This window comes from Erythrolamprus reginae, chromosome 2, assembly GCF_031021105.1.
Source record: "Erythrolamprus reginae isolate rEryReg1 chromosome 2, rEryReg1.hap1, whole genome shotgun sequence".
In the NCBI taxonomy this organism is placed as follows: Eukaryota; Metazoa; Chordata; class Lepidosauria; order Squamata; family Dipsadidae; genus Erythrolamprus; species Erythrolamprus reginae.
Window position 1 is genome coordinate 91,090,281 of NC_091951.1, and position 14,369 is coordinate 91,104,649.

The following is a 14,369-nucleotide window of genomic DNA, read 5'->3' on the forward strand; positions in this document are numbered from 1 at the left end:
GGATCCACGCGGTGGACTGAGGCCTACGTGGCTGGCAGGAGGCCAACACGAGAGGCCTAAATTTTAAAAAGGGCGCGAAGGCCTTCGCGCCGAAAAAAAATCGCTCCGTAATAGAATTCTTAAAGGGGAAGCGATCGACTAAGTCCAGGAGACTAGAAGTGTCTCACTCCGCAGGAGGTATTATTTTAAGCCCTTTAATAGTAATACAATAAGGAATCAATAAATCAATACTTGCACCAAAACCTCCAGGCCAAAGGATTAAAAGAATCCACAAGCGGCAGCAGGAATCGTAACCGGCAAAACCGCCGGGGGAAAACGAAACCGCAACTTCTCCAAGGAAAAAAGCCGAGCCACAAACGGCTGGCGCTATTAGTGCAAGTAAATAATAAAGATAAAACAATTCTTACTACTCTTGAAGGAAAAGATCGAAGGGAAGGTGTTAGAATGTTGAACGAGCTATCACAATACAACCGCAGGATATGCGAACTGAGCGAATTCTGGGGAAGGGGCGGATCCGGCAAGCTTTTTTAACACTAGGCTCAGTTCCACCGGATTGGACATGAGCAACCCATGTGACTGCTGGACCCGCTCCTTCAGTACGGAGAAGATGATGTGTCTAGATCAGTGTTTTTCAACCAGTGTGCCGCGAGACATGGTCAGGTGTGCCGCGAAGCTCAGAGAGAAAGAAAGCAAGAGAGAGAGAAAGCAAGAGAGAGAGAGAAAGAAAGCAAGAGAGAGAAAGAGTGAGAGAGAAAGAGACCAAGAGAGGAAGAGAGAAAGAAAGCAAGAGAGAAAGAGAACAAGAGAAAGAGAGAGAGCAAGAGAGAGAAAGAAAGCAAGAGAGAGAAAGAAAGAGAGGGAGGGAAGGAGAGAGAGAGAAAGACAGAGGGAGGGAGGGAGACAGAAAGAGGGCAAAAAAGAGAGGAAGGAAGAGAAAAAAAGGGATGGAGAGAGAGAAAGAAAGAGGAAGGAAGGGAGAGAAAGAGGGAGGGAGAAAGAAATAGAGCGAAGGGGAGGAAGAGAGAGAATTTTTTTGTCCAAACTTTTTTTAGCCCCCCCCCCCCCCCCCGCACTCCACGTGCCCCAGGGTTTTGTAAATGTAAAAAATGTGCCGCGGCTCAAAAAAGGTTGAAAATCACTGGTCTAGATTAAGGTGGCCAGATGTCCTACTTTTGGAAGGACAGTCCCGCTTTTGAACAATTTGTCCCACGTCCTGTGGCGTTTTTAAAAAGTCCTGATTTTTTTTACAAACGGGATGTCTGGTCACCTTAGTCTAGATGAGACATCATGTGATGTTGGATCCTTTGTGGACTTCATCGCTTTAGAAAAACCTGGTTAAGAAATTGCAAAACTAAGATTTTCTCTTATTTGTACAAGTTTTTCTACTCTACTGGATCAACTCTGTGCCTTTTTATGAGTACTGTACTGCATTTGAACAGAGTTCTAATATATATATGTATGCATATGCATATGTAAATAAGAAAATAAATATAGCTAAGCGGCAAAACCGTAAAACAACAATGCTCAACATGCTGCAACTACCCTATAAAAACTTTAAAGCAGGGGAAATGGCACATTCTTTGATAATCCATTGTCAATGTCAACATATGAAAAGAGTTTCTTGGAGAATTAGCAGTTCAAATTTCTTCTTAGTGAGTCAAGAGTTTGCAAAAAAAAATTGGCAACAATTCAATCAAAAAGTCATTTTGTCTCTATTTAGTGTTCTTTCTTCTGGGATATTATAGCCACAGAAACAAAATAGACACCTAGGTTCCAGCCACTAATACTGTTCCTAATATAAGTTATGATTTATGAATCTCTCTTTATTTGACCACTAATTGCTATTTGGTACCACTGTAAGTGCAATTCGGCCTGACCCCAGCCCTCCTCCTGATTTTACAGAACGGTCCATAAAGTTTCTTTGGCAGCTACATGGAAGTACTTTGCCAGTGCCTTCCTCTTAAAGGTTTTCTTAACATATCCTGTAGGCCTGCAACCCCAAAGAGCTTCCCATCTAATCAGACTCAACCTTGCTTGGCTTTCAATTTCAAAACTCCCAATTGCTCTGATCATTATTATCAGTTGAAAGAGGTGGTTGAGACCTGTGAAAAGTAGAAGCACTATAACTTAACACAGGCTTGTTGCTTAACCTTTTGATTTTAGAGTTATAATATAACAAGGCTGTCAAATTCCTGGGCTGCGAGACAGATGCGTCATGCACTGGCCATACTCACACCTGGTTTAGCTAAGGGGGAAAAAGTCCTGATACATCATGTGACACCAATGTGATGTGAGTTTGACACCCCTGCAATATAGGTTTGTGTGGTGGGGAGGAAGTAGGCTGCATTTATAACTTGTAAATCAGTTCTATATACAAGTGGTCCTTGTTTAGTGACTGCTTTGCTTAGCAACTGTTTGCAGTTAGGAAAGACTGGAAGAAATGATTTTGCAACCAGTCGTCCTCACATTTGTAGTTTCACAGGTTCCTAACCAAAGGAAGCTGAAGTTTCATTTAGTGACTGCTTAACCTAATAACCAAGTTTCCAGTCTGAATTGTGTTTACCAAATGAAGATTACCTATAATTTATTCTTGATTTAGCTCTACAAATGTTACCTTTTGGCATATGAATTAAGTAAACACCACTGAAGAGGCTATTTGCCTGTGTTTAGTTACAGTTCCTCTCCCACTGACAAGGATGCGGTATGTTCAGCCCTCACATCATTATATAAAAATTAAAGAAATGCCCATTCCATCCAGGTAAGTGTGACCCATAAGGGAAGGCCTTAATCAGCAGAATGGTCCTATTTCTTATACGTCAGTGAGAATTCTCAAATCACAGCACAGATAGAGGACAAAATCTTTAGTTTGTACACAGACTGTCCTGGGCTAGTAAAGTTTCTTTGACGCACAATTCAATCACTGATGATGTATATGGCACCTGTTTGTTCTTCCTATTTCTGAGATGCATCTTTGATTTCTTCAACTTGTTTATAGCCCAGCCTTTTCCCATGGGGTGACCATGCTCAGCTTCCTTGTTCCAAGCAAAAGTAATTTATAAAGGCAAGAAAATCCTTCTCCTAAGGAATTTGCAGCATCTCCTTCCTTAACCTCTGGAAGTCCAAGTCTAACTTGGGATTGTTCCAGCTTCATAGTGATCTGCTCAACTAAGGTTTATGTGTTGGTTATGACCTTTAAAGCCCTACATGGCAATGGACCAAAGTACCTCTGGAACCGCCTGCTACTGCACGAATCCCAGCGACTGATAAGGTCCCACAGAGTTGGCCTTCTCCAGGTTCCGTCAACTAAACAATGTCGTTTGGTGGCCCCCAGGGGAAAAGCCTTCTCTGTGGCGGCCCCGGCCCTCTGGAATCAACTCCCCCCGGAGATTAGAACAGCCCCCACCCTCCTTGTCTTTCGCAAATTACTCAAGACCCACCTATATCGCCAGGCATGGGGGAATTGAGACACCTCCCCCAGGCTTTTATATTTTATGTTTGGTATGTATGTGTTGTATGGTTTTAATTGTTGGGGTTTTATATATCTTTTCTTTTAATATTAGATTTGTTTACTGTTATATTGTTTTTATTATTGTTGTGAGCCGCCCCGAGTCTTCGGAGAGGGGCGGCATACAAATCTAATACAAATTGAATTGAATTGAGTTATTGTTAAATGTAAACAGAGAGAGCCTGTAGGGCAGATTTCAGAATTTCAGATTTCAGAATCTCACAGGGCATATACAGAAATGTTCAACCGAATGCATTCCTCTGACATATAACCAAACCAAAGCATTTATTCTCATTCTTAGATTTATCTGACTTCACATTTCTGCTTTGGCCATTCAACACAAGCTGTCACAGGTTCTTTTACATATACCCAGGTTAGTCTGTTTCAAAACCTCACAAAGACAACACAACCCCACCTGGCCTGTAGGCAACCCATCCACAGTATTCAAAGGCTAGTACTCACTGTTTACTATACCACTCTTTCCCAATTCTATTTACAACTCCTGTTTCTCCACTCCTATTCTCTACTGGAGAACAATAATTTTTCTATTTACTTTAGGCTGTTCTAGTTTTCTACACAAACCACTTTCCCACAAACCACACCAACACTCACCTCTCTGCCTCACTTTTACAGCTGTTTGGTTGGCTAGGGAGAAATCTTAAAGCAGAGGTCTTCAAACTTGGCAAATTTAAGACTTGTGGACTTTGAAGTCTACAAGTCTTTAAAAAGTTGCCAAGTTTGAGGACCGCTGTCTTAAAGAGACAGGGAACCCATAGTCCAGATGCTGCTCATTTCCCATGCATCCTGTCCTTTCACAAAAGCCAAGAAATCAGCTGAAGCCATGTGTGCTACTGGTCAAGCCTATGCGTTGGAATGCTTTCTTATGCAAAGATGCTGTTCAGCTGCTGTTTTTCCAAGAGGAAAAATACTTAGCTTTGAATGTAAATGAACTCTTCTTTGCTGCACAGAAGACAGAGAGACAGATTCAAAATGAAAGAAGAGAACTGTGCAGAAAGCCTCATGTGCTCAATTGACAGGCCAGTAAGAGGTTAAATAAATGAAGGCTACATCCAAACTTGCTGGCTTCATCCAAGACCAGATGAACTACAATTGTTGAATGAAAAAGAATTGCCAAATAAGATTGTTCAGCAAGGGATGTTCTTTCCACAGAGTTTGGAGTCTCTCTTTTATTATTTATTTATTTATTGGATTTATATGCCGCCCCTCTCCGAAAACTCGGGGCGGCTAACAGCAATCATAAAACAGTGTACAATAATAATCCAATACTAAAAGCGAATTAAAACCCCCTTAATATAAAAAACCGAACATACATACAAAGATACCATGCATAAAATTGTAAAGGCCTAGGGGGAAAAGGAATCTTAATTCCCCCATACCTGGCGGCAGAGGTGGGTTTTAAGTAGCTTACGAAAGGCAAGGAGGGTGGGGGCAATTCTAATCTCTGGGGGGAGTTGGTTCCAGAGGGCCGGGGCCGCCACAGAGAAGGCTCTTCCCCTGGGTCCCGCCAAGCGGCATTGTTTAGTTGACGGGACCCGGAGAAGACCCACTCTGTGGGACCTAACTGGTTGCTGGGATTCGTGCCGCAGAAGGCGGTCCCTGAGGTAATCTGGTCTGGTACCATGAAGGGCTTTATAGGTCATAACCAACACTTTGAATTGTGACCGGAAACTAATCGGCAACCAATGCAGACCAATTATCACTCTAGGTAACTTCTAGGGTTCTTATCTACAGGGACTATATTTGTTACATGGCCTTATAGCTCCCACCGCAACCATAACAGCTCTCTCCAGACACTGCTGCTGCCCTATAGTCCTATTTATGGCCATTTCCCACTCCTTTCTCCTTTCAACCACCACCACACCCCATTTCTCACCTTTCAAGCATTCGGAGGAATGGAGAGCAGCCAACTCCATCTAAGTCCTGAGCCAAGTCCTTGAAATCAATGACGACTCTAGTGACTCATTTCAGGCTACAGATTAGTGTTACTTCTTGTTTAATTTGGTACAAGTCTTTGCAATCTTTGAGCCACAGATAAGCTTTGTTTCTGTACCCGTAGACAACACCTTAACCTTGAGGCTTAGAGGATTTTTTTTTTCCAAAACAGTGGTGAAATAACTAATATTGTTGAAATCATGGAGGGGAAAAAATAAAATTCAAATGATCCAATGTATGTATGTATGTATGTATGTATGTATGTATGTATGTATGTATGTGAAAAATAAACTCCAATCACTCTTTCAGTAATAACAAATGCAAAGTAGAGCCAAGGAAATATATAAACTAGTAAATATTTGAAACCCCGCAATTGGTGGTGGTGGTGATGGGGTTTTTTTGTCGGTCAGGTGATGGGCACATGCACTGTGCACTGTTTTATGTTTGTTTTATGTAACCATATTTACAAAATCAATAAAAATATATTTTAAAAAAATGTATGTATGTATGTATGTATGTATGTATGTATGTATGTATGCATGTATGTATTTATTTATTTTTATCAATTTATCTATCTATCTATCTATCTATCTATCTATCTATCTATCTATCTATCTATCTATCTATCTATCTATCTATCTATTGGATTTGTATGCCGCCCCTCTCCTAAAAATATCTAAAAACCCCTTATCTATAAAACCAAACATACATACAAACAAGCATACCATGCATAAATTGTAAAGGCTTAGGGGGAAAGAATATCTCAGTTCCCCCATGCCTGATGGCAAAGATGGGTTTTTAGGAGCTTACGAAAGGCAAGGAGGGTGGGGGCAATTCTAATCTCTGGGGGGAGTTGGTTCCAGAGGGCCAGGGCCGCCACAGAGAAGGCTCTTCCCCTGGGCCCCGCCAAGCGGCATTGTTTTGTTGATGGGACCCGGAGAAGGCCCACTCTGTGGCACCTAACCGGTTGCTGGGATTCGTGCGGCAGAAGGAGGTCTCGTAGATATGTATTGCAATGATGAACAGACTCTGATATGAATGCCAGCATCAGATTTTCTAACTACTGTATATCACAGATATTCTATACCGAGATCCAAAACTAAGTCCTATTTTAGTAATGTGGTTCTTCTCCCTTCCAGTCAGCTCCACATACCCTCCACCCTCCTAAAAAAAGTTAATGTTTTTCTAATACTTACTCTACAATACACTGGCTATAAAGTGAACCAACAGAGTGGGATTAATTGTAGAATGAATGTTCAGAGGTCTTAGTTTATTTTACATTTTCTATCTGTGATGATAGTCAAGCATTAAGTAACTACACATGAAATGTCCATATTTAGGCCACTTATGGATTATTCTTAGAGATGTTCCAGGCATTCATTATTTAGCTTCTCTGTAAGAAAAATGGGTTTCTATTAAGAAGTAGCAGACCACCCACCTTCCATATCCATTAAATCTGGGACAACTATTCCTATAAAACGTATTTAGCTTTTGTGACTGGGAAAATGTTAGAGGCCGCGTAAAGCTTTGGAAGAGAGTGCATTGGCCTCAGGATAAACCTATCCTCTCCTTACAGATTCCAGATAATATGTCTTAACATGTAGAGAAAGCTTGTTTTATTGCTTGGCTGACCATAACTGGAAACCCCGAACATTTGCAAGCTCCTCCTTTTTCAGCAAAGGACACCTACAGATGGTGATCATTGCGGACAATATTACTTTAATCCCAATTATTTAGATTCATCTAAAATTCGACCTTTTCCAATTTCTATGTTTTTTAAAAATTCAATTTTACTGAACTTTCTTTTTAAAAATCTGAAAATGTTCTTCAGAAGCAAGTAATTGTTACTTGAATACAAGAATCTCTCTAAAACAAAAGAAAATACTTTGGGATAAGTGACAACTTTAATTAAACTTTTTAAAAAGTATAAAAGGAAACCATTTATGTAACCTAGCTTTGTCTTGCCAATTTTTGCTCTTGTTTAGAAGAGATGCTTCTGAGAGCACGTTTACCCAATTAACAATCTGCTGTCAATGACCATTGAATTTTGGGGAACTTACCTTATGAAACCAGTTATAGCACTGAATCTAAGTTTGTCGGGAATCTTCACCTACTTTGACACTGTAGTCACAGCATAGAAAGATACCATTGTAACTGTTCACTGTACCTTCTGTCACCTGTCTTTCCTTGTCTTGTTTTTGCTAAATAAGTGTAATTTCCTGAATTTCCAGCCAATCTAAGAAGGCTGTGACATACTATATCATCACCTAGTGCAGGGATATCAAACTGGATTTCTTCGAGAGGTGGATCAGAATTGTAGTCCTCTGTGGGCTGGTTGGCTTGGGGAAGGAGGGGAGAGACCGGATGGATGCCTCCTGCAGCACCCTGCTGGCCAAAATGGGTATGTGCGGGATGGGGGGCTTGTGTGGTTTTGGCTGACAGAATACTGCAGGAGACTGTCCGGGTCGAAAACTTGTCTATCGCATCCCATTTAGGTTACGGATGCACCGTGGGTTGATCCCTTGCTTCTTCCAGGCTGGTTCCAGGGGCCAGATTTAAGCACCCCAAGGGTCAGATATGGCCCATGGGCCTTGAATTTGACACTCTTGTTCTAGTGGATGTTGTGGTTAGCTCTGGCCCAGCTCCTGCCCCAAGGACTGTGGATGTGGGGGAGACATCCACATGCTGCAGGCCTGTTTTGCCCCCGGTGGAATCTGCTGATGAAGGCTCCTCTGACCAAGAAGACATGAGTGACAGGGAAGAGGAGAGTGTGGCAGACAGTTCAGAAGGAGATCAATTATCTAGCTCCTCCTTGGATTCAGAACAAGAGTTAATGATACAGCCACGCATGCGGAGAGCGATGCATAGGCAACAACAACTGAGAGATTATTATCAAAGAAAATGAGGCCACCTGTGGTTGGGTGGGGCTGTGGTAATTAGTGAGGCTGCTATAAATAGCAGCCTGTGGGTTTGGCCACTGTGGAGGATTATCTGATCCTTGTGTTTCGTGACTGCTTTACTGACTTTGACTTTTTGTGTGCTGATTTTTCCCCGCTTTGAAACTAAACCAGAGCAAAGTGTGTTTCACTTTGTGAAAGAAAAAGGACTGTGAATTGCCTCACAGCTGCAAGCTAAGTATCACAGAACTGATAAGGGACTTGTACAAATTACCAGTTTGTTTGGAGACAGTGCTCTTTGCTATACCAAAAGAAGGCTTAGTTTAAGTGAATTTTCATTATAAAGAACATTGTGTTGAATTTTCAAACGTGTGTGTGTCTGAAATTTGTACCTGTGAATTTTTGGGAGGAGTCTACCAGAGAGCCCGACAGAACAGGGGAGGAGGGGAGAGACCAGATGGATTCCTCCTGCAGCACCCTGCTGGCCAAAATGGGTATGTGTGGGGTGGGGGGCTCGTGTGGTTTTGGCTGGCAGAATACTGTAGGAGACTGTCCGGGTTGAAAACCTGTTTACCGCATCCCATTTTGGTTACGGATGCACCGTGGATTGATCCCTTGCTACTTCCAGGCTGGTTCCACGGGCCAGGTTTAAGCACCCCATGGGTCAGATACGGCCCACGGGCCTTGAATTTGACACCCTTGTTCTAGTGGATAACCAGTATACAAGTGCTATTAACCAAGGCACTTCAGCTCTTTACTTAGCATTTGATTTGACACTTGGTGCTCACTGTATTTCTGTGGTAAAAGATAGCAATGAACGATAGCTCTACATCTCTGGAGGACTGTCATAAAAAGATACTAACAGGAGAACCATTGCATTCTCACTGAATACAATCTAGCATTCTTGCTGAACTGTGATTGCATTTAACTTTTTTATATCAATTTCCCTTGCTGAAAATATTGTTTTGAAGATTCCTCTCACAATTGGTATTTCCTTAAGGAAATGGTATGTTATACATCAGTGAATGAAAGTGAACAAAGTTATCATATTTTTTTAAAAAAACCAATGGGATGGACAGACTTTGAAAGCGGTACTCAAAGATCTACCTCTATTATCAACACAAGTCATTTAAGGCAAGGGTTCTCTCCCCCCTCTCCCTCTCCCTCCCACAAACATTGTTTTCAAAACTAAATTTAGCCAACTGAAAGCTGGGAAAATATTATAAAAACCCCCCCCCCCCATTTTAATAGCTACTAAAAGTACATTCCACAGAAATAATTTTCCAGGGGCAGCTCTCATTACTGATACAATTGCCAGGAACTGCTAAAATGACTCCGAATTCCTTGAATACTCTCTGTGAGCCAAGGATAGGAAATCACTTTGAATTTGTTGCTGGTCTGTATAGGAGTCAGCTGTCATATTTCTAATGGCCATCAGATAAATTTTTGATGTTTATCAAAGCCAGGAGTTGTTCTTTTCTGTAGAATTCTTTCTATCCAATTAATCAATCAAACAAACAACCAAAGCAGAGACTGAGAAACATTTACTTAATGGTTTGGAAATGGATAGTAAACTGATGATGGCAAAGAGAAAGCTTCTGGTGTAGATATGTCACAGCTTTGATTAAAACAAAGAAAAATTGGAAAAAAAATTCTATCCTTGTAAGTATACTATAAAAACAAATGCCCTTTGGATGGGGTGCAGTTTGCACTAAAAGATGTCAGTTTTCAGTTTTCATCAGCAAAAGGTGAAAGAATGTCTCCCAAACATCAAAATAACACATATGGAATCATAGGCACAAATCGTACTGATACCTAGATAATCACACAATTAACTTGGAACATCCCATAAGCATCTTCATATATTCATTCCACAAGGGAAAGTTGTTTGAAACTCCCCTACTCCTTTGAAAGTTGACATGAGGCAAAAATCAGCCCCAAAGAACTTAATAATTGCTGCATATACTTCTAAGGCAACTAAAAAATTAAGATACATTTCTTCAAATCATGAAAATAATTCATGTTAAAGTAGCATTTGTCTTATAATACCAACAGCAGATTCCTTAAACTATTCCCAGTCTGTTCAATTATAACAACCAGGCAACTTTCTTCAACAACTTTTTTGTTGTTGTTTTGTTCACCTTCCTTCCATGTTGTTAAGAATCTCTAAAACAGAGTTTTGATTTATGTATCCTCCTTAAAAAGGGTAAAGATCCCCCTCAAGTCAAAATTGACTTTTGGTGATGTAGGTTTTCTTGGTATTGCCGTTTGTCACTGCCTTCTGGATTTTTTTCAATATCCTAATCTCACTTAAGGATTTCCAGGCAGTTGCTATACAAGTTCTAACCCAGGTTAACTTCTGAGCTCACCCTAAGTTGGTTATGTCTAGCACTTCCAGAGGCCTGCCCTCTCTTCCATCATCTCAGCATCTGTCCTCTATCTTTGTTGACCTCGTACTATCTTGTTTGCCAAATATAGATATTAGAAAGAGTCATGATTTAAATTCCTCTTACATCACTTACCCCATTAAGTATTCAAGTTTTAGTGCATCACATATGGTAGATATAAATACTTCATCCACTGAAAAGCTTCCTAGGTTGCATTCATAGAATGCATCTACTCATTCTAAATAGCTAACAACCACATCAGCGACATAAAACGGATGTCATGAAAGGGAAGGTCATGTTCCATCTCAGCTTCAGATAAGATCTAAACTTACCAAAGAGTATGCAGCTGAAGCACTGCCTAGATTGTCCCTATTTAGTAGTGGATGAAAGTTCTCCTGTTTGGAAAATCTTGTTCCATGAAGGAATGTGAGACTTTGCCTACTTTTTAGAGGGCTGGGAAGCTAAGTGGAGAAAGATCTAAAACACTTCCTCCTGTTGTATGTGTTTATTTTGTTGTTTTTTGTTCTTATGTCTATTTGTAAAATCTTTGAAAATCCAAAATAAAAAATAAAACACTTCCACTTTGAATAAACTGCCAAATTGCCATCATCATTTCTAAGCCAATGGGGAAACTCCAAGAGGTTTAACAGTTAAGGGTGGAAAAAGAACTGGGGATTGATTTAATCTGTCTTTCTTGAATACATGAGTAAATTGAAATATAATCACCTTTTGATATAATGCCTTAAAATCCATATTAGGGAGAGGTATACAAACACTAAGGGCATTAGTTAAAGTAACACACAAAAAAAGTATTAAAATAACTTGCAAAAGTATATTGCAGTTCTGTAGGTAGAATGGCATACAATAACATGCATATTGGAAAGAACCTAAAAACAAATAAGGATTTGTTTCCCAATAAACTGCCGAATAGTGCGGAAATGTAAAATAATTTAATTTTAATTTAAAAATGGTGGAGGGGAGGACTCCCATGAATCCAATGACCGTGTCTGTGTATATATAGAGACAAAGGATAAATATAGAGTTCAGGTAGTCAAAACATTTGCAACTGTTTCTTCAGCGACCATTCGAAATTACACCAGTACTGGATGAACGAGCTTAACTTAAGTTAGAGATGCTGCACTTCTCCTCTAGTTACATAAATAACATTTGGGTGCTTGATGTGGGACAAGTGAAGCAGGTACCTCAGGGTGTGGAGGAAGCCCTGGGAGACCCAGGCAGGTCATGTATAAGCTAAGGAATTGCTGCAGTAGAGCCTGCATCTGTACCGCCAACCCCAAAGCATCCTGCGGTCCGCTTAATGACTGCAATGGGGAGAGCCGGGATGCTGATCATTAAATGAGGCAATCACCTGGACATCTGACTTAATGATCACTATGACTTACAAACATAACTCTGGGCTTAACTGGTGTCATAAGTCAAGGACTACCTCTAGTGAAATTTACACAGGGATCTAATGAGAGTGACATAAGGTTCAAGCAATTTAGATAGTAAGAGTTGTAACATACACAGATCTAGACTTCTACTTGAAAAATATTAGGGTAGCCTATAGTCATGGATAAATGTTTATCTTCCTGACTCATTATCTATCCACTGCAACAGAATAAACATATCAGGGCAGAATGGAAGGTGAACATTTGAAAGATGATATGGGGATGGCATTCAGTCAGGCTGTAACTGATCTCCAGTAAACAAGAATATAAACAATTTGGAAAAACAAGAGGCTAGTTCTCATGGAGAAAATTTTGTTTGGATTTCTTTAAATTGGGAGGAGCTGTATAACACGAATAGAGGCTCCTTCAGGTACAATGTTTTTGTTAAACATAAACAAGTGTTTTTGCAGCGTTATCAACTTAAGGGTTTGTCTCCCCAGCACGCTAGCTAGGGAAATCTGGGAACTGCAGTCCATCCCCCTTAAAGTTGCCAAGGGTGAGAAACATTGCTCTTATTTTTCTCCCCTACATGGTTATATTTTGGTTTGGTAACCCAATATTAAAGAGCCAACATTCAAAGCATAATACCGTAGCTATTACTGGATAATCATTTTAGACAGATCAGTGGTTTTTCCATATTATACGGCTTCTCTTTGTTCAGTGGGGCCCGGCTCAGATCTTTAAATGGGCCATTTTCTTTCCATTTTAACTTTGAGCCCAAGACAGGAGATACAGGTGACATGACCAGTAACCTCAGAAGATCACTAAAGTAAGCAGGGCCTAGTTCAGGGATTATGAGGAACTGGTGAGTTTTAAGGCGTGAAAGGTGTGTTACCAACTTTGTAGAATTATTATCTCAATTAGGGGAAACCCTAAGGATTCAGAACCTGAAGATCTTTAAAGTGTGATGTGACTGTCTTGGTGCCTACAAGGCCTCACATAGCAATTCTGCCCCTTAAACTGTAGTGCTATTCCACCCCAAACATCAATCCCCCAATGTAGGCTTTGTCCACTCCTCTACTAAAGGGGTATTGAGAGCTGAATGTAATCCACAGGCTTTTGCTGGAAGAAATTAACGGGAAAAAAGCCTAAACAGTTAAAAGCAAACAAAATCATTTCATACGTTTGAACATCCCTATATCTGATACCCTAGTTTAAGTCTAAATGAACTCAACGGGATCCACTCTTGGACAATATTACAACTAAGGCAATGCTGACACACCCGTGCTGGAGTTCTTATTGAACTTTGCACCAAAAGGCACATAGTTTGAAGGTAATTTAAAAACTGACATCTGGGACAGAACTGCTTTATTGAAAAACCATTGCATTAGAAAACAAATCTTCATATCTTGGCCACACAACAATCCCTTTATTCTAGCTACTGACTTTCTGTTTTCCACCCTCTAGGGCAGTGTTTCCCAACCTTGGCAACTTGAAGATATTTGGACTTCAACTCCCAGAATTCCCCAGCCAGCGAATAATGATATATATAATAATAATAAATATATATATAATAATAAACTTCCAGCAGACGTGGTTGGTAAATCCACAGTAACTGAATTTAAACATGCCTGGGATAAACATAGATCCATTGTAAGATAAAATACAGGAAATAGCATAAGGGCAGACTAGATGGACCATGAGGTCTTTTTCTGCCGTCAGTCTTCTATGTTTCTATGTTTCTCAGACTATACAGGTAGCGAATGCTGGCTGGGGAATTCTGAGAGTTGAAGTCCAAATATCTTCAAGTTGCCAAGGTTGGGAAACACTGCTCTAGGGAGCTCATGGGAGTAATTATTGAAAACATGAACACATTATGTACATCAAGGAGAATTGTTGGAAAAGAAGCCAAGGGGAGGAATAACTAATAACATTATCTGCTTTTTAAAATGTACAGCTGTGTTGATTTTACACATGTCACCTGAAGTCACAGTTTTGGTCCTGACTCCTGAGTAATTATGCTACAACAGCTTCCACCAGGATTGCTCACTGATAGGTGGAACGCACAACTCCCACCCACTGTACTCCGTAAAAAAAATGATGCAGAACAGGTTAAACAAATCAGGTTGAAAATGTCAAGGAAATGAAAAACTTACCATCCTTAATTACGATTTTGATGAGACGGACCGAACCATTCCGAGCCTTTGCAAAAAAGTCCTTTAATTCCGTAGTGGCT

General features: G+C 40.4%; 1 protein-coding gene across 1 annotated transcript in view; it reads right to left on the reverse strand.

Annotated features, from left to right (window-relative positions):
• Positions 1 to 14,369, reverse strand: part of TWF2 (twinfilin actin binding protein 2) — a 94,061-nt gene that overhangs the window by 61,943 nt on the left and 17,749 nt on the right. Inside the window, exon 2 of the mRNA XM_070738675.1 lies at positions 14,290 to 14,367. Within this exon, the coding sequence (XP_070594776.1) occupies positions 14,290 to 14,367 (78 nt within the window). The remainder of the gene's footprint in view (positions 1 to 14,289; positions 14,368 to 14,369) is intronic.